General features: G+C 36.0%; 1 protein-coding gene across 12 annotated transcripts in view; it reads left to right on the top strand.

The window, feature by feature from the left end:
* apbb2b (amyloid beta (A4) precursor protein-binding, family B, member 2b) overlaps positions 1-21,599 on the top strand; it is a 342,228-nt gene that overhangs the window by 313,329 nt on the left and 7,300 nt on the right. For 10 of the 12 annotated variants that reach the window (XM_051928061.1, XM_051928058.1, XM_028801948.2 and 7 more), the window contains 5 exons: positions 1,389-1,503; positions 6,043-6,130; positions 9,993-10,085; positions 13,589-13,704; positions 18,942-19,130. In XM_051928061.1, coding sequence (XP_051784021.1) covers positions 1,389-1,503; positions 6,043-6,130; positions 9,993-10,085; positions 13,589-13,704; positions 18,942-19,130 — 601 coding nt within the window. The remainder of the gene's footprint in view (positions 1-1,388; positions 1,504-6,042; positions 6,131-9,992; positions 10,086-13,588; positions 13,705-18,941; positions 19,131-21,599) is intronic. The other 2 variants (XM_028801950.2, XM_028801954.2) reach the window with 1 other exon arrangement.

The raw sequence follows: 21,599 nt of genomic DNA on the forward strand, positions 1-21,599 counted from the left end.
ATCAGCCTATCAACCTTCTCGTATTTAGCTAATTGGGATTTTAATCATATTTTGATATAACTACAGTAAAGTCACAAATAGCTGTTTTAATGTGTGTTAACTGAAAAATCAGAACAAAAAAATAAATATCTCCTTTCATGAACGCAAAAAAATAACATCTCTATCCATTTGGGAGACAATAGTTAACACAACAATGTAAATCTTAGAAAATTAAACATCTCTCACTCACAGAGCTGGTAATTTATATTCTAACAGTGAGCCATTTGTATTTCCTTTGATGAAGGCAGCTATACTTAACTTCTCGTGTATGTAGTTCTTTAGCATATAGTATACAAATACATAAATCATCGTTAGAACTATAGCTCCCAGAGGAGGTTTATTGATTTGTATAAATGCCCAATTAGCTGAAATTGATAGCCAAGCAACAGCACCAATTAACAGGCTTCAAAATAGCTTTTAAAAAAATTTGCAAAAAAGCTATAGCATTAGATAAGAATTTTCAAACTGAGGATATAAGAAAGACTGCAGTGACAAATCTATGTAGGTGTATGTGTGTATATGTATATATACTGTATATATATATATATATATATATATATATATATATATATATATATATATAAACATCCCTATTCATATATCATGCATTGAAAATATGAATGATTTCTGAGAAATAAAGCATGGCAGTTTAATTAATTTTAGGCTTTTTCTTTGACAGGAGTATTTCTTTTTTAATTCGTCAGGCTTTGAATTGCTAAATTTAATTGTCATCCAGTGCAAAGGATATTATTATTATTATTTATGTATTTTGTATAATGTTTTTTGGAAAGGCTTCTTAATTATATCCCCAAAATCTATTCTTTGTTTTATGATGCAGCCTCAGAGCCCTATTGTAGAGTTCACAGCCTGATGAAAGAAATTCATTATTGCGAGGTCTAGGGAGTTGCCACATATTTTATAGGGTTGTATTTTTATCAGTTTTTAAGTGACATAATCTTTAGTTTCATAGCTTATCAAGGGAACTGTTGCATTTAGTCTTGAAATTCCTTTATACAGGCATTTCTGTATTAACCCATCATGCTATTTGTTACATTTTCTTTATGACATTCATTTTCTATATTTGCTAAAAGATGTGATGGAAAAAGGTTTCAATTATATGTTATTTTATACATCTGCTATATGTTTCTTAGTGTTCTTTTATATATTTTTCTTTCATTTCTGATCTATCATATTGAACACACCCATTCTGTCCTTAGTTCACATCAAGTAAAGTCGATTCTTCTAACCTTATTTCCAGTACTTTAAATTTTAAAATGTGAAATCAACCATTCCCATGTTTTAACATATATAAGCGTTTTCTGAATTGATTTATTTTTCTTTGCTTCTAGGGACTTTGCTTATGTGGCCAGAGACAAAGACACCCGCATATTAAAATGTCATGTGTTCCGATGTGACACACCAGCAAAGGCGATTGCAACCAGTCTTCACGAAATCTGTTCCAAGGTGAGTGTTCATGATTCATTTTGTCCCCTATTGTAGAACTGTAGCCTAAAAGTACTGCTATGGGGCATCTTTCCACTTTGACAGCTTTTTTTTCATTTTTAAATATCTTTATTCTCTTAATAGGTTGGTATGTTCTCTCAGTTTTAAGTAATTCTTCCACTGGTTAGCAGTCTACAAAAAACATGATTGATTTGACGTGTAGTGTGTGATGTATATAATACTTTCCACATAGCAACTGACTATGAGGGTGAGATGTGTGACCTCATTCTCCAGCTTCAGCCTGAGTCTAATTAAATTTAAAAAATTATGTTTTTGTCAAAATCTAACTAAATGAACTACTAACAAACTAACCAAGGCAATCAGTGAAGAAATCAATATTGCTAGAAAACCTGTTTATATTTGCATCAGTTTATTTGAGTTTCTTCAGGTTATTGATCTTTGTATTTGGGTGGTAGTTCAACTTGGGTAATGCAAGACCTATTATCATTTTTGCTTTTAGTATCAAAACTTGAAACCTTAAACTAAACTACTACAGTTTAATTTTTGCAGAAAAGACTTAGAGTGCAAGCTTATCTGAAATTAAGAATTACAGATGAATTATTTGTCAGTATTCGCAAAATGGCACCCAAGTTGTAATACAATTTTGCCTCATTAAACTAGCAAGATATCATCTCGTTTGAAACCAGTTGTGTTATTTTTAAACCAGATTGACATAAAGACATTCTTTTTATTTAAATATTTTTAATCATTAATCAGTGTATGAGAAATAGTATTGAGAGGAAAGTTGCATCTTCTGTAGCCCATCTATAGCTAGTTAGGCATCTTCGCAAAAGATAACTATAACTGTATAAGCCCTATACAAATAAATGTGACATTATGAAACAAACTATTATTACATTTTTTAGCCATAGACACATAAATAAGATACTGAAAGGCAGAGTTTGATTTTAAAACTCAGTTTCAATTGTGTAAAGTAACTTAATGAAATGTTCTCCTTTGATATTTTATGTAAGTTAAAAGTGAAGTTTTCATGTGAGAATCATTAGTGAATATACATACGGTATTAAATGAAATCATATGCCTCTGCATACATTTAACAAATCACTGAGGGGTGACTGCCAGTCTCCATTCTGTATTATCTCAGCATTGCCTTGGGACATTGTGTGGCACACGTCTGAGAGTAAAGAGCAACAGTAAAATATTGAAGTTTAGGGTGCATTTTATGTCATAATTGTACCCTCGTTGACTTTAAAAAAGTGAATAAAGCTTTACTTTCAGGTAGCAATGAATATCTGCAAAACTGCTGCCTTCTAAAAATTACCACGTGTAGCACAAAGACAAATCTGTTTTCTTGTTTTTAGTGACTTTGTAAACAATAGTGAGATAATAGATAATTCTTAGCTTTGTGGAGGTAGGCAGGAGTATATAATCAGTCCATTTGAAATTACACAGCCCAGCGTGTTAAATATGATACGTCGCATATAAAAGTTATTATGAGCATGTAGAAACCACCTGCTACATATTCAACAGCACAGGTATGAAAGAAGATGGTACGAACACAGGATGCCAAAGATATTTAACCTTGGAATAGATTCTGCATTACCACATTGCTACCCTTATAAATCTCTTACTACAGATTTGCTCAGTTATATGTTTTACAATGTAGTATCACAATAGATGGTCTGTGAAATTGTGTTTTCATGTATCTGATTTAAAAATAAGAGCCTCCACGTAAATAAAGTGATGATTTCAGACTCTACACTTAAACTTAACTGTCCCTCCCTCTCCCTCTCTCACTAGCCCCCCCAATTCCCCTTCCCCTCATCGGTAATCTATTTTTAATAAATAACATACATAATTTACTAAGATATAGTATATACTTTTCAACGTTGTCTTAGAAAACCTTTTTGGAAAATTAATTTCCCAGCTGTCCAGCTTATAGAAAATATACCCTTAGTTGTTTAAAGGCCTAACAGAAAAGCACTGGCTGCTCACACCACAAGGTCATGTGGGAAATTAAGATGGAAATGGAAACTGAACATGTGGACTGATGAGATGATTTGCATGTTTAATAGTCCTCCAATGATAGTGTGTTTGAAGGCAGTTCATTTAAACAGATTAATAACATGTTACTTTTACAGCGTGTTTATGTAGAACAGTGTAACTTTTTAGCGGCTTTATTTTCCAATTTAACTAAAATTTTTAGAACAGTACCTATATCCTAACGTTTTGTAGATTCAACAGTTTTGTTTTTTTTTAAACTAATTTAAAAACCACCCTGTGGTAGCATTGCTGTGAGTGGACTGGTGCTGAATTAAGTACTTCTCCGCTAATCTTCTGATACCATTTGTCACATAATGGACCGCATACTCAGAGATTCTAACAGTAGGAGCATTTTTATTGCTATTACTGTTTTATTTACTAGTGTTGCTAGTGTGAAAGCTACTTCCAGCAGTCAAAGTTGCCTGCCAAAACCTGGAGGAAATGTGCTAAAAGTTGAGTGCAGACTTGGACCCAACTGACATTCGTATTTTTGATCCAATAATAAAGGCAAAATTTGTGGAGTAAAGTAAACCAATATTTATTATAGATTTTTTTGTATATAAATACAAAGATCACTCAAATTTGACTCTCAAAAGAGAAAAGTATATTTTTAAAATCCATAAAACTTAATCTCTACATTTAAACAAATTGCTATATTGACAAATTTTAAAGTCTTTATAAGTAATCTGATCATTTTATTAATTTGAATAAAAATTGATTTTCATACAAGTACATGCTGTAAGTTTTGTGTATCGTGTAATGTAAGGTATGAACCAAGAACTATAAAGCAAATAACAAAAAACTTTCTACACAACTATAGGTCTCCATGAAGTACCATCAAGGGTAAAAATTTGCCTTTCATATTGTGCTGAATAAAGTCAGTCTGCATTTTTTATTTTTCAAATAACCACCTGTGCTCTTATTATTCAGTTTTACTGTAACTATTGTAGAAGAATGTTTGTGGGATTTGTATAAGAAAGGAATGTAAAAACAAGACCTGCATTTCTCAAATTGGCAAGCAACTTCCCTTCTGTAAAAAGATTTAGTTTCCACTGCTATGAAACGCTCTTCTGATCTGTCACAATCCATGCAATGTCATCTTCTCAGATTTTAACAAGCTAGTGAAGAGATAAAGGCGCTTAAAGCTCCTTCTGCTGGAGTAGCTATTAACTGACAAATGTATCGCACTTCAGACTGCATTTTGTCTGTTGAACTTTTCCTAATGCCAATATATCACTGATTATCTATCTATCTATCTAACTAACATTGTGAGATAATATTAGAATTCTGTAGGCCTACTTACCATAGTGTAACATGCCTATCTACTTTAATGTAAATAAAATGTCATTTTAAACCTTTGCCACTTGTAAGCATCCATGTCAACAGAAACGTCAAGAAACAGAAAATAGCATACCATTTTTTTAGCTTTGACAAATGGAGGGTCATGTGCACAGTGTGTGATAGTTTAAATTAAATATGGGTGGGTTAGATGAGAAAAAGAGGAGACATGTAAAATTCATCATTAACAATATCAAGAAAGTTGTCATGTTAAATGAGTGATTTTCTGTTAAATCTCTCATAGATCTTGGACATGCAGTAGAGATGCAGTACTGTATATTAATCAGCAGATTAACCACTTAATAGTATACCCATTAAAGAAATGGGATTCGCATATAGCTAATATTTTCAAAATAAAGCTGAGCTAAGGTCTGTCGATTTCAAAGGTGCTACATCTGTTGATAAATATTTCCATGTGTTTTCAGCTTTCTTTGTAAAGAAACATGTTTTGCAACATTCAGTGCCCTGATTAAAGAACTAATATTAAAGTAAACTTTCTAATATTACACAAGAGCTGAAATTATAATTCCCTCAAACAAAACTACAGCTCAGACGTACAGTTAGAGAGAATGTGAGGTGCTCTGCACTAGACCAATTAGAACTTATTAGTACAGAAATTTGAAAATAGTTTTAAAAATGTTTTCTCCATTCTATTTGTTGTCTTTAATAAGGAATAAGATGAAATGACAATAGATACCTGCAGTATTCTGTGTCTCCCTGAGATACTCTGACAATATAAATGCTTTGATTTTAATGTTGTAAGACAGAATGTGTACCCAAAAATTGTCCCGAGAGTACATTGTTCCTAAAGTTTCTTCGAAGTGGATCTGTTAAACGTGTTTAAAAACCTAGACCAAGTGGTTAGGTATTGCAAATACAATCTATGCTTTAATCCTGTTTTATTCAAACCCTAGTACTGAGCAAATGTGTGAGTCTTGATATACACTAAGTTGAGAAGCTAAAGCAAGTATCTTTAAAATATAGTCTTTCGTTGTGTCAGTGTTTTTGATTATAGAAAAGTAATTTAACCTTTTCTGTTTCATCTGGGCTGAAAGTAAATTATTATGAATTGTTAGACGGCATGTGAACCATTATTATCAGAAACATCACTTCATTTTACATAGTAATTTCTTTAATTTTCCTTGTTTTACTCTTCAGATTATGGCAGAACGTAAGAATGCAAAGGCTGTAGCAGGCAGCTCTTTGCAAGACAGAATTAATGTGGGCCTGGATGTCCCCTTGCAAGGTAAGAAAACAAAATCATACAACAGCCAAAAACTTCTTTTAGCAACCTCTGTCAGGCATCAAATGACTACTTAGTTGTTTTATTTATTTTTATTTTACTTGTTTATATAATTGTTAGTAGTATTCCAGGATATAAAATTTAAAAAGAGAAATTAAGAGAATTACATAATCCATAATATGATCAAAATTGTATTAAAAAGCAATTTAAATGTAATACAATAAAACCCTGATTGTTTGCACCCTAATTTGCTGAGGTTTAACATTATCCAAGGTGAACCTGTAAGTGTAATACACTACTTTTCTTAAAACTCGTAAAAGCTTTGCCATGAATACTGTACCGAGCATGTAAATACTATACTTTTAACCACAAGTGTACAGAGCAAGAGGTCGATGAGCTGATATTGTGGGAATGTGGGTGTGATTCACTCACCCCTTCCTAGGCTATTGTCAGTGTGTCGACAGCATTGACTGTGTGCACATGTACTGTTTCATTCACGTAGTATTTTTGTGTTTATACATTTCTAGGCACTGTGGTGATCAGCCGGTGGGAACTGTGAACGCACATTCTCTGGCTCAGCGACAGTGTGAGCTAAATTGAGAGCTCCATCTGTCAAGCTGCAGAGCCTGTCTCTGACCACTGTGAGTGGTGCACTTCCCTGAAGATGTCAGCTGGTCTTGCTCTCTGTCAGTCCCCACCTTCGTTGAGCAATGTCGCCATTACTCCCCACTCATCCACAGTGCACACTTCACCCTTATCGCCAGTTGAATTGCCATGGTCTCACACTATGAAGCATCTCATTTTGAAGATTTGCGATGTAGTGAACAGAAAACCCGCAGCCTCTGTCTTAGTGGTGAGCGTGTTGCAGCATGAGCTAAATGGAGACTTCCATCCATCAGTGGCACAGAGCTGTCCCTGGCTACTGTGAGCAGTAAATGTCTCTGGTGATGTCAGCTAATCGTTCTCTGTGTTAGGCCCCTCCTTCTCAAGGCAGTGTCACCACTACAGGAGCCACCTATTTTATCCAAATTTTCAGCTATCCGATGAGGAATTAGTCCACATTAGCTTGGATAATTGACGTTCTACTGTAATTAAATACACATGCCCCATCCAGGTATTGATCCTGCCTCGCACCCTATGTTTGCTAGGATAGGCTCCAACTACTCTACAATCCTACCCTGCATATGCAGGTAAGGAAAATGGATAGATGGATTAAATGTACAGTGCAAATGTAAAACTAGTAGCTGTCTGCTACTTTTAAATTGCAGTGCAATCAGGGAAGTTTGCCAAGTTTCTGAAGACCTTAAGCATGCCTCCTTGTCCCTGAGTTCTAGCTGCCCTTCAAGGAGATCTTCACCATACTCAGAATGTTACTAACCAATCCACTAAGTATACCATTCATAAAAGTCTGATAAGAGAATACAGTACATACTTCCCAGAAAACACTGCAGTTCTGTTCTGGAAAGCTTGAGTTCTGTGAAAAATATGAATTAATGAACTTGCAAAGTACTTAGATGAATGCACGGATAATAGTATCTCACAACTTCGTAATGCCTTTATGAGATCACATCTGGAGTATTGTATTCATTCTTGTTCTCTTTATTCAGTTTAGTTCAGTTTATTGATGTAAACTGCAATTCACTAAGAAAAGGAGTTTTTACACAGATTCACAATTATTAGTGACAGAAAAATACAAAACTGTTTTACACACATCTCTATTTAATTTACTTTAATAGAGTAATAAAGCAATTATCAAAGATTAAGATGTAATCTATCTAATGGAAGATCTCTTACATCCCAGAGGAAGGACAAAGTACACTAAAGAAAATCAAGAGAACAACTAGAAGAATAGGACTAGGGGTTGACATATGATGAACAATTGAAGGAGCTGAATCTTTTCAGCTTAGCCAAGAAAAGGAGATGACATGTCAGAAAAGAAAGCAAGTAAAGCAGATGCCAGCTGCTCTTCTAGAATATATGGTCACAGATGGAAATGGTTAGGAGTAAATTTCATAAAAATGTTCGATAATACTTCTTTATACAAATAGCAGAATATCTTTCACCCTCAACATAACCAGCATTTCCTTTTTTTATAGATAATGTCTGAATTGTCTTTTGTTATCAAAACATATTTTAAAGATGCTTATAATGCCACATGGACCCTTATATGAGCAAAACCCTGATACAATGAAAATAAAGTCAGTCACTTTACACTTAGAAGAGTCAGGACACTTCTCAGAAACTCCTGTAGAATATCAGAAGACCAGGTTTCTTCCAGCTGCTTTATGCCCTTACTTTGTGATATATGGCCCTGATTACATTTTCTGTAAGTAACAATATACACTGCAGATTACTTATGGTACTTGTCGCTCATGATTAGAAGCACACATGCGGGATGCACAATCATTAGTATTTGGTGTATCCACCATAGGTTTGGAAAAAATGCTCATATATGGTCTGGTGTGGACAGGAAAAGACATTGGATGTGTATATGTGGTATGGCATGCCATGCAGCCTGCATATGTGCCCATAGTTCATCTGTGGTAAGCACAGATGGTTTCTGGCATGCCAGTCGCCATCCACCCATGTCCCAGATGTACTCAGCATGAGACAATTCTGGTGAACAGACAGGCCAGGGAAGAAATGGCACATGGTGATCATCCAGGAAGTTTAGGACATGTTGTGCCACATGTCCTGCTAGACTGTGACACCAGGGAACCTCTGCAGATAGGGTCCCACTTCAGTCTCCAATACCTCTGTGATGTATCGCTGGCTAGCTAAGGTACCTGCAATGTGTATGAAGTGGGAACAGGAGTAGAACCCAATAGCAGACCCACACCGCAACACCTGGCATTGGGCTCATATGGTGCTGCAAAATGCATGACTTCATAGTGCCATAAATCGAAATGGGACTCATCTGATAACACAATGCAATGCCAGTCATCCTGTCATTGTTGGTATTTTTTGGCACCAGTGCAGTCATAAATGCTGGTGGTTGAGAGTCAAAGGTTTCTAAAGGAGCGAGAAGGCAACACTGCTGCAAATTGTGCTGAACAGTGTGTATGACTTTCGTTGATGTGTGACAGAACCTAACTGTTGGACTAGGGTCTGTGATTTGGCTATTCAGTCCATCACCCTTAATTTGTGCATTAGGGCACTCCAGATCCCTCCATTTTGTGGGTGTACCCATCTTGTACTCACTGACACTATTGTCTCATCACTGTGCTTGCATTCCGTCCAACCTGAACACTGATATCCCGGAAGGATAATCCACTTTCCCATATTCCAACAATTGTCCCTCTCTCAAAGGCTGAGAGCAGGACATTTGCTTGTTGTACTCTTCATTTTGGTATGTTTGTTCCCTAAGAGCACACTAACTGCCAGCAGCCACTCAATGAGATTACCTTTCCAAACTCCTTTCATACCCACTATGGGAAAGTCCTAGGGTATAATTCTCACATGTCATTTGCATATGTACTGCACATGTAATCATTTTCACACACTACCATAACCTGTCCACCCTGCAGTTTCAGAAATAAAGATGCAATTTCCCCAGTGTTGCAATTTTAATTGCCAGCATAGTGTTTATGTGGCATTTTTTGGTTTGGTTTATATAATCATTTATGTAAAGTCAATTTTCCTCAGATCAAGGCTAACATAACACTGTCCCAAACTGATGCTGAACAACTCCCTATAAATTGCTAGAGATTTTGTTGGCAGAGTTGCTGAAAGGCTAATTGTGAAAATGTATAACATAGTTGTTTAGATCTTTAATGTGGATCTTCTAAGGTTGAGCATGAAATTACTTTCTTGTTTCTTAATGTACTTGAAATGGACTTCATCTTCTTCTTTTTCTGTTCTGTAGACTTTCCAACTCCAAAGACAGAGTTGGTACAGAAATTCCATGTGAATTATTTGGGAATGCAGCCTGTGGCCAGACCTGTAGGTAAGAAGACAGGTATCCAAAAGATCTTTTAAATGTATTTATCCATAAGTAGAGTATAATCTTCAATATTACTTCTTCCTTCATATTGTAAAGGCTGTAATAACAATTACCCTAGGTTCTTGTCTATAAGCCGGACTCCTGTATAAGCCGGAGACCAAAAATCATACGAATTTTTAAAATAAAATCGTATCATAGATAAGCCGGACTCATGGATAAGCCGAACATACTATAACCTATAACTAATAGAAGGGAGGGAGGTCAGTGGTCTCACTCGCACCCATTTAATTTCTTTAAGGGGGGAGAGAGTGTGAGATATTGGCGTCTCTCTCACTCCCCGCATGGCGCGGTTGGAGCGTCCGGAGCGCGTTCTTTCTGCTCTGGGCATCGCCGAGTCAACACGCGCGCGTAGCGGTCATTTAAATTGTGATTTTATATGTAAGCATATTTAAATATATATCGCGGATTTTTTGCTGGTTCGCGGATTTCTGTGGACAATGGGTCTTTTAATTTCTGGTACATGCTTCCTCAGTTGGTTTGCCCAGTTGATTTCATACAAGGGACGCTATTGGCAGATGGCTGAGAAGCTACCCAAGTTACTTTTCTTTCTCTCTCTCTTGCGCTGACTATCTGTGATCCTGACGTAGGGGGATTGAGCAGGGGGGCTGTTTGCACACCTAGACGATACGGACGCTCGTCTAAAAATGCTGAAAGATTATCCTCACGTTGATATCTTTTGTAAAGCTGATTCCTGAAAAGACATGCTGCACAGTGCTTCGCATACTTAAAAGCTCGAAGGGCACGTATTGATTTTTGACTGAAAAACAAACTGTCTCTGTCTCTCTCTCTCTCTCTCTCTCTTCCTGCTCCTGACGGAGGGGGTGTGAGCTGCCGCCTTCAACAGCTTTGTGCCGCGGTGCTTCGCATACTTAAAAGCCAAACAGACATATTGATTTGTTTGCTTCACTCCTTTGAAGAGGAAGATATGTTTGCATTCTTTTAATTGTGAGACGGAACTGTCATCTCTGTCTTGTCATGGAGCACAGTTTAAACTTTTGAAAAAGAGACAAATGTTTGTTTGCAGTGTTTGAATAACGTTCCTGTCTCTCTACAACCTCCTGTGTTTCTGCGCAAATCTGTGACCCAAGCATGACAATATAAAAATAACCATATAAACATATGGTTTCTACTTCGCGGATTTTCTTATTTCGCGGGTGGCTCTGGAACGCAACCCCCGCGATGGAGGAGGGATTACTGTATAAGCCGGACTTATGTATAAGCCGATATTCTATTTTTTCATTTTCACAACTTTTTTCCTTAGATAAGCCGCGGCTTATAGACAAGAACTTAGGGTACTTTAGTATGCTATATTTGTAAATAATGGTCCCAGGTATTTAACAATTTATACAATTGACACTGTTCCCATTACTATCACCAATTAATAACCCAAAAAGTTAACCATCAGTTGGGAATGAGTGAAATTCCAGTTTGTTAATTATGGAGTCCTTAGCATTTCCCTAAGTAAATACTGTAAGTACAGAGCCTTGATAGCCCCTTGGGTTTATGGATAATAGAAGTGTTATGCTTAATCTGTGAGCATATGCAAGCAGTATAACTTCACAAATTAGACATTTTCTACTTCAACAGTTTACCTCAAATGTATTCATTTCCATTGTGTGTAGAAATAAAAAAAACAGTGAATTTCAAGTAAACTAATTGTATTACAGCCTGAAGGGAAAACAAAGTGATTCATTTAACAACTGTCATGTGTCAGAAGAATGTGGCTAATTTATTTTTATGTGTAGATTCCATTTTAAATTGTATTCCAAATGTGTCAAAGTGGTAAAGTCAAGAGTAGTGACTGCAGTAAACAATCTAATAATTTGCAATGCTTATTTCCAGAAGCACCTGACAGCTTTCAGGTTGTACGGATTTCATGTAAAATATCTGCTTAGAGACGTTGTTTGTTGAACTGCTGTATTGCCGATTAAGTCATACTCATAATATGTATCTATGATACATGCATGTTTTTGGTACTTATTGCCTTTGTTCTTCTTCTGTTTATAAAATTATTCTATGAAAATATTTTGTTTGATTAGGATAAGAATAGTATTTAGAGATCTGCATACCTTACAGAATAGCATTTCTAGAAAGACAATATTTTCCGCCATGGTTCTGAAAAGAATGAACATTTTGTCTTAAAACCTAGTAAAGAAACAACACTATCAATTCTTCTGTTTGTTTGTTTACCTGTTTTTGGCACTAGCCAAAACTTTATTCTCTAAGTACTGTCTTGCCACCTGATTGATGGCAGCCTCTGTTGCAGACCGGTTGACATCACATGCTGCCATCCATGAGGCTGAGAATACAGTACATCATATCGATTTTAACATTCAGACCAAGCAGCTAGCTGGAGGATGCCATGGCCTGATCAATAATTTTATGGGCCCTGTGTATTTTTTTTTTACTTCCAAGGGAAGTAAAAGAGCCCATCTCTAAATCTTATTCAGACATTCTAAATAAACTACTAGTATTGCAAGCTCAGGTTACTCTAATAAAGACAATGCAACAGGAGCCAATCCAGACAAGATAGCAGTTCATGGCAGAGCACAAATGCACATATACTCGTACCTAAGCAGACACAGGTAGACAATGCAAACTCCACACAGGCAGTACCTCGTTTGGGATTTCAACATCAGGAGTTTAGAGCATGGAGGCAGGAATGCTATGCCATCCATTTGACGTAGGAATAATCAAGCATATAAAATACTGGTAATTTAGTATAGATTTGCTTACTGAAGTATTAAGAATTTTGTTTGAAGTATATCTCTGTTCAACTTTATGTCACTTTCCACAGTTCACCAACATACAGTAGGATATAATCATCACCAACTCAGGCAATGAACATTATTTATTATTTTTCCTAAAATTGATCCATTTCTTTTTTTTACTTCATTGTTTTGGGCTCATAAAGAAAAAAAGAAGGTTTGACATAATTTGCCTCGACTTCTGCGCTAACTTTAACAATAGCTTTAACATGAATGTGACTCTGTACACGTTCTCCTACACTGTATATGTTCCCGCTAGAAATGTATCAGCTGTTCGCACTGCTAACTGTAGTGGCACTTTGCCAGTTTCTTTCAATTTGCCCATCCATCCATTAATCTATTTTTTTTAGCTGCTTAGTACATTGTGTCATTGAATATATGAATGTGTTCTCCAGCAATAATTCAAAAGCACAAATTAAAGAATTAACTTTCCACAAATATTCGTAAACACATTTTTATACAGTATAAGAAGAAAATATACTAAGATCATTATAAAACAATTGAGCATAAGGTGATCTCTGAGGACCATGAAGTCTCACCTAAGCATTACTGTATTTTAGAAAATATTTGTTTGAATGAGACAAAGTAACAGTTCTGTATGTTCTTATTCTGTTTCTGTGCTTGGTATGAACTTATCTTTGTCATGTTTATGTCAGCAAGACTAATGTGATGTTTACTTTCATCATCTAGGTATGGATATATTAAACGGAGCAATAGAAAGCCTCATATCTTCCTCCAACAAAGACAACTGGACACCAGTTATTATGAATGTGGCTGATGCCACTGTTACTGTTATAAAGGAAAAGGTATGCTAACTAATAGAGAGAAATATTTAATGAGTTGCACCTGTACTTTCTGTAAATGTATTTTAGGTATACAGAAGGAGGATTGTACTTTATATACAGTGGTGTGAAAAACTATTTGCCCCCTTCCTGATTTCTTATTCTTTTGCATGTTTGTCACACAAAATGTTTCTGATCATCAAACACAGTTAACCATTAGTCAAATATAACACAAGTAAACACAAAATGCAGTTTGTAAATGGTGGTTTTTATTATTTAGGGAGAAAAAAAAATCCAAACCTACATGGCCCTGTGTGAAAAAGTAATTGCCCCCTGAACCTAATAACTGGTTGGGCCACCCTTAGCAGCAATAACTGCAATCAAGCGTTTGCGATAACTTGCAATGAGTCTATTACAGCGCTCTGGAGGAATTTTGGCCCACTCATCTTTGCAAAATTGTTGTAATTCAGCTTTATTTGAGGGTTTTCTAGCATGAACCGCCTTTTTAAGGTCATGCCATAGCATCTCAATTGGATTCAGGTCAGGACTTTGACTAGGCCACTCCAAAGTCTTCATTTTGTTTTTCTTCAGCCATTCAGAGGTGGATTTGCTGGTGTGTTTTGGGTCATTGTCCTGTTGCAGCACCCAAGATCGATTCAGCTTGAGTTGACGAACAGATGGCCGGACATTCTCCTTCAGGATTTTTTGGTAGACAGTAGAATTCATGGTTCCATCTATCACAGCAAGCCTTCCAGGTCCTGAAGCAGCAAAACAACCCCAGACCATCACACTACCACCACCATATTTTACTGTTGGTATGATGTTCTTTTTCTGAAATGCTGTGTTCCTTTTACGCCAGATGTAATGGGACATTTGCCTTCCAAAAAGTTCAACTTTTGTCTCATCAGTCCACAAGGTATTTTCCCAAAAGTCTTGGCAATCATTGAGATGTTTCTTAGCAAAATTGAGACGAGCCCTAATGTTCTTTTTGCTTAACAGTGGTTTGCGTCTTGGAAATCTGCCATGCAGGCCGTTTTTGCTCAGTCTCTTTCTTATGGTGGAGTCGTGAACACTGACCTTAATTGAGGCAAGTGAGGCCTGCAGTTCTTTAGACGTTGTCCTGGGGTCTTTTGTGACCTCTCGGATGAGTCGTCTCTGCGCTCTTGGGGTAATTTTGGTCGGCCAGCCACTCCTGGGAAGGTTCACCACTGTTCCATGTTTTTGCCATTTGTGGATAATGGCTCTCACTGTGGTTCGCTGGAGTCCCAAAGCTTTAGAAATGGCTTTATAACCTTTACCAGACTGATAGATCTCAATTACTTCTGTTCTCATTTGTTCCTGAATTTCTTTGGATCTTGGCATGATGTCTAGCTTTTGAGGTGCTTTTGGTCTACTTCTCTGTGTCAGGCAGCTCCTATTTAAGTGATTTCTTGATTGAAACATATGTGGCAGTAATCAGGCCTGGGGGTGGCTACGGAAATTGAACTCAGGTGTGATACACCACAGTTAGGTTATTTTTTTAACAAGGGGGCAATTACTTTTTCACACAGGGCCATGTAGGTTTGGATTTTCTTTCTCCCTAAATAATAAAAACCATCATTTAAAAACTGCATTTTGTGTTTACTGGTGTTATATTTGACTAATGGTTAAATGTGTTTGATGATCAGAAACATTTTGTGTGACAAACATGCAAAAGAATAAGAAATCAGGAAGGGGGCAAATAGTTTTTCACACCACTGTACAATGGACTGTGTTTGTGTGTGTGTGTGTGTGTGCGTGTGTGTGTGTGTATATATATATATAAATATATATATATACCTGTGTATAAATATATATATATATATATATATACAGTATATTCACATATATACTGTATATATACAGTATACACACATATATATAGACATGTATGAGGTTCAAAGTTGCACAATAAAACTAAAACACTCTATAGAAGTACTCTATTCTTTAAGTTGTAGAAACAACTTTTGTCTTTCAAAAGAAAAGTGAAAGTTTATTTATTTTTAAAAGGATTCAAGTCCATTTTTGACTTGAGTTAAAAGAATTCAAAGGCATTCTGTTGAGAACTGTCACCCTGCAGAGGTATGGGATTGTACAGTGCAATCCACATCAAGAGACAAGTATTTCAGTCTCAGATGGGTAAAAGCCAATTGCATCATGTATTCTATAGACCTTAATAAAAGAACAAGTGTCTGTGTGTCTGTCTAGTTGCTGTGCCTCTGTCATACCAACAGATGGAACATCATAAACATTTTTAGTAATAAAATGCATTGCATTTGTCATTCCAACAGATGGCATATCACAAATATGAACACTCCTTTACGAACCCCTCAACAAATGGCCTTAAACAGTAGTTAATGCTGAGATCTATGTTGATTTCTTAGATTTCAACCCATCTTAGACAGGTAGAATAGCCAATCACTTCCTATTGTGAGATATGAGACTTCTGCAAAGCCGTAGCTGATCCTTGTTAAACTGCTATCTATGTGAGAGTGTGTTTCCTCTGTATCTGGAGTAGAGAGTTCAAAAGGAAGAAACATTACAACAGAAAAAGGGTTTTGAGTTGGGGGTGGAACTCAAAAAGAGCAACCACACAAGATCCAAAACAAATCAAAGTGTCCTTCAGGTCGTCAAGAGTGCTTTGACTCCCCTTAAGGCTGGTTTCAGTCTGAACAATAATTCCAGCAAAATTGCTACTTATTTTCTGCTCGCCCAGATGAAGCTGAGCTACTGGGAGGACACTGGTATAAAAAGGGACAGGCACTCAGTGACAGCGCCCCTTCTCTGTTCAGGGTGGTACCATCGACATTTTGAGGAGTCTTGATGTCCCCAATGCATACGTGTGTAACTATATATTTATATAAATATACGCACGCACACACAAACTGAATTTATAAACACTCATAATGAAACATAGGACAGTTGAAAACTGTTTATTTTGAAAAATGTAATCTGTAATAGTAATTTTTATCTACAGTATAGCTAGGGAAGGAGAATATACATTTTTTGAAGAAGATATTATTCTTCACTTTTATTTCATATAATGGCATTTTCTCCTTCAATGTGTTAGCTTTATGTCGAAGAACTTCCTACTTAATACCAGTAGCACTGTGTGACATAAAGAAATGTAATCACACCAAAGAATATTAGAAGAGCAACTTACCTTTGCCTGAAAGCAACCTCCAGTGACTTGGAATACTGTATCCCCTACAGTGAAGAGCCCCACTGTTGGTTGTGTTCTTGGTGTAAGCTACAAGAGTATTCCTTAGACCTAGAAGGCTCACTTAGATACATGAGTGGTAATTATAAATATCTGAAGGAAACAATGTATAGTGTTATTAAGGTTTCACAGTGTTCCACTGATGCTTAGGGACTGTAAAGCACAAGACAGCATGGTTAGTACATGATAGTGACTTACCTATAAATATCTGGGAGTGCAGCTGGATGATAAATTGGACTGGACTGCCAATACTGATGCTCTGTGCAAGAGAGGACAGAGCCAACTATACTTCCTTAGAAGGCTGGCGTCCTTCAACATCTGCAATAAGATGCTGCAGATGTTCTATCAGACGGTTGTGGCGAGTGCCCTCTTCTACACAGTGGTGTGCTGGGGAGGCAGCATTAAGAAGAAGGACGCCTCACGCCTGGACGAACTGGTGAGGAAGGCAAGCTCTGTTGTAGGCATGGAGCTGGACAGTTTGACATCTGTGGCAGAGCGATGGGCGCTAAGCAGGTTCCTGTCAAACATGGAGAATCCACTGAACAGTGTCATCTCCAGACAGAAGAGCAGCTTCAGCAAGAGACTGCTGTCACTGCCCTGCTCAACTGAGAGACTGAGGAGATCGTTCCTCCCCAACACTATGCGACTCTTCAATTCCACCCGGGGGGGTAAACGTTAACATTATACAAAGTTATAAAGTATCTATCTATCTATCTATCTATCTATACAAAGTTATTGTCAGTTATACCTGCATTTTTATCACTCTTTATTGTTTTTTTATCAGTATGCTGCTTCTGGAGTATGTGAATTTCCCCTTGGGATTAATAAAGTGTGCGTGTGTGTGTGTGTGTGTGTGTGTGTGTCTGTCTATCTACCTGTGTATCTTTGTGCAAGTCACTCACCCTGCCAGTGCTCCTGGTCTAAAATTGTGTGGAAAACTGCAGTCCAGGTGAACGTCTTAAGAATGATGTTCACTACACAAGGTTTTTTTTTATTGCAGATACTTGATCAGTTAATTAAGTGTTTGTACTATGAGGCTAATGGCTGCTAGCATCAGATCAGATGTTAAAATGCCTCCTAGGTTTGTGTTCACCCATCAAATCTGTGGTTTTAGGAGTGCTCACTAATAAATTTTTTAACACGGTCAGTTATTGACAGAGTTTAGAAAAAAAATGGCTAAACCTTTGATTCAGATAAATTCTATGGAGCATTTTCACATCATTCTGCTGTATTAAACCTGGCACATACTGTTTTATACTTTTATCTCTGCAGTACTTTGAATTAAAATTTTAGTGGTGCAGAGCCAAGGTCAAAATATAGCAAACTAAACAGCTGATCATGAATAATGAAACAAAATGATCTCAGTGAGGCTCTCTTAAGCAACATGAAGCTTTTGCTTTGAGTTTTGTGCAGCATTCTGTACGCAGTATTTGCCTAAGTTACACCTGATTTTATCATACAGGAATGGGGAGAGTGTCTTATTTTCTACTCTTTAGAAATATTTTAGATAAATAAACAGAATGTTGCCTGCATTTATTGTACTGCTAACTTTAGTTTTGTTTATAATGTATCAAGTAATTGCCTTGGCTCATTAGAAAAACATCAAGAAATGTTTAAAAAAACATAAACATAATGAAGCCACTGTTATTTTTATCCACCTATAGCAGCATATTTAATATTACCAGGTGAAGTAATATTTTGTAATGAAAAACACTGATGTGATATCTTACACTACATTTCTTCTTTATATTTATCCTCATCCATCTACTGTAAAAAATAAAATTACAAAAGAAAATTCCACCTAAGGAACTGTTCAAACCATTTTTTGAGTTTGTCAAGAATCTCATCATGTGTTTAAGTCAGTATTCTTTGACCTCTTGTTCAAAGACTGATTGGGGATGGTTTTAAAGATGATTTGATATGAAATGTGGTATCATGTATTGTATGTAAAGTAGTTCTGTGTCTTACGTATTGTCAGTGGGGTGAGTATTAAGAAATAACCATACTTGTTTCTTCCTTCTAGACTGAAGAGGAGGAGGAGGAAGTGCTGGTAGAATGCCGAGTCCGTTTTCTTTCTTTCATGGGAGTTGGAAAGGATATCCACACTTTTGCCTTCATCATGGACTCTGGAAGCCAGCATTTTGAATGTCATGTATTCTGGTGTGACCCTAATGCTGGAAATGTCTCTGAAGCAGTACAGGCTGCCTGCATGGTAAGTCAGATTGGTCTCACGGGGATTATGGAGTATGCGTATAGTACTCATGGATTGTTTGGTTAAATATCATGATATTTAATGGTATTTTCAGGCATTGTTTGAAATGACTAGTTTTTTCAGGAAAGTGTGAAGTTTTTTTACTCTGAGTTTGTTTTTATTCACAAGTATCTTATATCTTTTGTCCTGTTGCAACTGATAAAATCTCTGCAAACTATCTGCTGAGCAAAGTTTGAATGTGTTTCCATAAAAATAAGATGCAGTTTGGAGCAAATGAGAGCATCAAAACACAAAAGGTTTGGTTTAATGTACTAAATCACTTTAATGCATGCTAAATTCAGAACAGCAAACATACAATCAATTGAAGAGTCTCCACATCCATGTCAGTTAAGCATAACATTTGCAGAAGCTGCCAGCTCAGCCTTAGGTAGTATGTTATGTATCAGGAGTCACCAAGTGTAACAGCTTATTAGGATTTAAGTCCAGCTCAAGATGAATACACTAAAATGGATTTCTACAAACAAGTTTGTAAATTTGGAAACAACGCGCAACTGTATCTAATCAATGTTTCAGATATTAGAGCAGAGGAAAAGTGTGCTGTCTTTTGTGCTGGTACAACACAGGATTTGACATAATTTAAAAATGTATGTAGTACACCTGTGATTTAAATATCATCAAAACACAGAACAATCATTTTCAATAGCTAAGATCTTCACTCTTATTTTACCAGCGGACCATCTTTTAACAATAATTTTTCCATGTGGAAATCAGTTTCCTGTAAATATTTCACTGATGAAGTTATGTATATTCTATCAGTCTCTCTTAATCTGTTAAGTTGAAGTAACTACAACTGAGAAAACAGCTGATCTTCTTATATGTGCAGATTGGTCCTTAGTTGACATTGCATGTGCTCTTATGTTTTATACATTGTTTTATTTTGCTTGCATTATTTTGAACAACTGTCACTTTAATTATCTTTCAGCATAGCAGTATTAATCAGATAATGTATGGTGTTTCCTAACAGATTTGATTGCAGGAAGTGTTTTAGTCATACTGTACTCACAGACATTTGTACTGAGAGGAAAGAATGCAGCTGCTAAGACCGTACTGTGCACTAATGATTTCAGAGATATACCAGATGAAGAATACTCTATCGAATGCTAATATCATAAAAACACAGTGTTGCCTAAAAAATGATCGTAACCACTGTTAACATTTGTAGGCTTTATACAGTATGTGAAAGGTACTGATAAAACAATGTCTTTTCATTCAGGAATCAAGAGTTCAGTTAGAATGAAAGACAGCAGACGCTGCAGCTGTTGATGACTGGGTTACGAAGCTGTCTGCCGCTTAATGATGATACAGTTTAAACAGTGCACAGATACTCCCGAGAGAAACGCATTTAAACGATGCCACAGAATCCAATAAAATGTAATTGTTCAATAGCAAGTGTAGCTTTTCTATCAGCCATTTTTTAAATAATTAAATGAAAAGATGTCAGCTGTATAAGAATTTTCCCGAAGGGATTTCTTTCAGTTTATTAAAGGATATTGTAAGTGAATTGGTGCGGGATAAAATTGCACAGTTATGGAGTACTATTTAAAACAAAGAAGGAAGAAATCACAGTTTTATGAGTTTAATCTATCTAATTGATTCAGTACTTGCACCATTGTGTCTGTAGTATTGTTCCCACATATTGATTGGTTGCTGTATGTGTAGTTTGCAGTATTGATCCACTTAAAATTTATTTCTACATGTAAATATTATATCACAACTGAGAATAAAGTGAGAATTATATCAGACAGCATGAGCTGTGGCCCCTGGAGGTCTTTGTCCTATTCTTCTATAATAAAAAAGTATTTATATATTATACCTGCGGTATCTTTTTGCAATTACAGTTCATTAGTTTTGTGAGTACTATTGTTTGAAATGGAGAGTAGCATAACTATTATGCCCAGAGAAGTTGTAAAGTTTGAAGACTTTGTCAGGAGTGTTAAGATGTGGCAAGAGTAAGATTTCCTATTTTAAATTGGTGTTGTTCTTCAAGAGTTCTTCATGAGTTAACACTAAGACGTGTTTATATTCTACTACACCAGTCTACAAGAACAACAGATAAAAGATTTAAAAATATATATCTATGTTTTACTTTTATCAGTGTTATGTTATTCATATAGAACTCAACAGTTCCAGATTTAGATAGATAGATAGATAGATAGATAGATAGATAGATAGATAGATAGATAGATAGATAGATAGATAGATAGATAGATAGATAGATAGATAGATAGATAGATAGATAGATAGATAGATAGAACTTTATTTTATTTAGTGGGAGAATATCATGGCCCCTGATGGTAATGAAAAGTTATCAATTGTTTTCATTATTTTCTAGCTATACACCCTTGAATGCACACAAAAAAAGTATTTTATTGAAATGGATTTTAACAACAGAAATAAAATGGAGCTAAT

The sequence above is a fragment of the Erpetoichthys calabaricus genome, chromosome 5 (assembly GCF_900747795.2).
Source record: "Erpetoichthys calabaricus chromosome 5, fErpCal1.3, whole genome shotgun sequence".
NCBI classification, from domain to species: domain Eukaryota; kingdom Metazoa; phylum Chordata; class Cladistia; order Polypteriformes; family Polypteridae; genus Erpetoichthys; species Erpetoichthys calabaricus.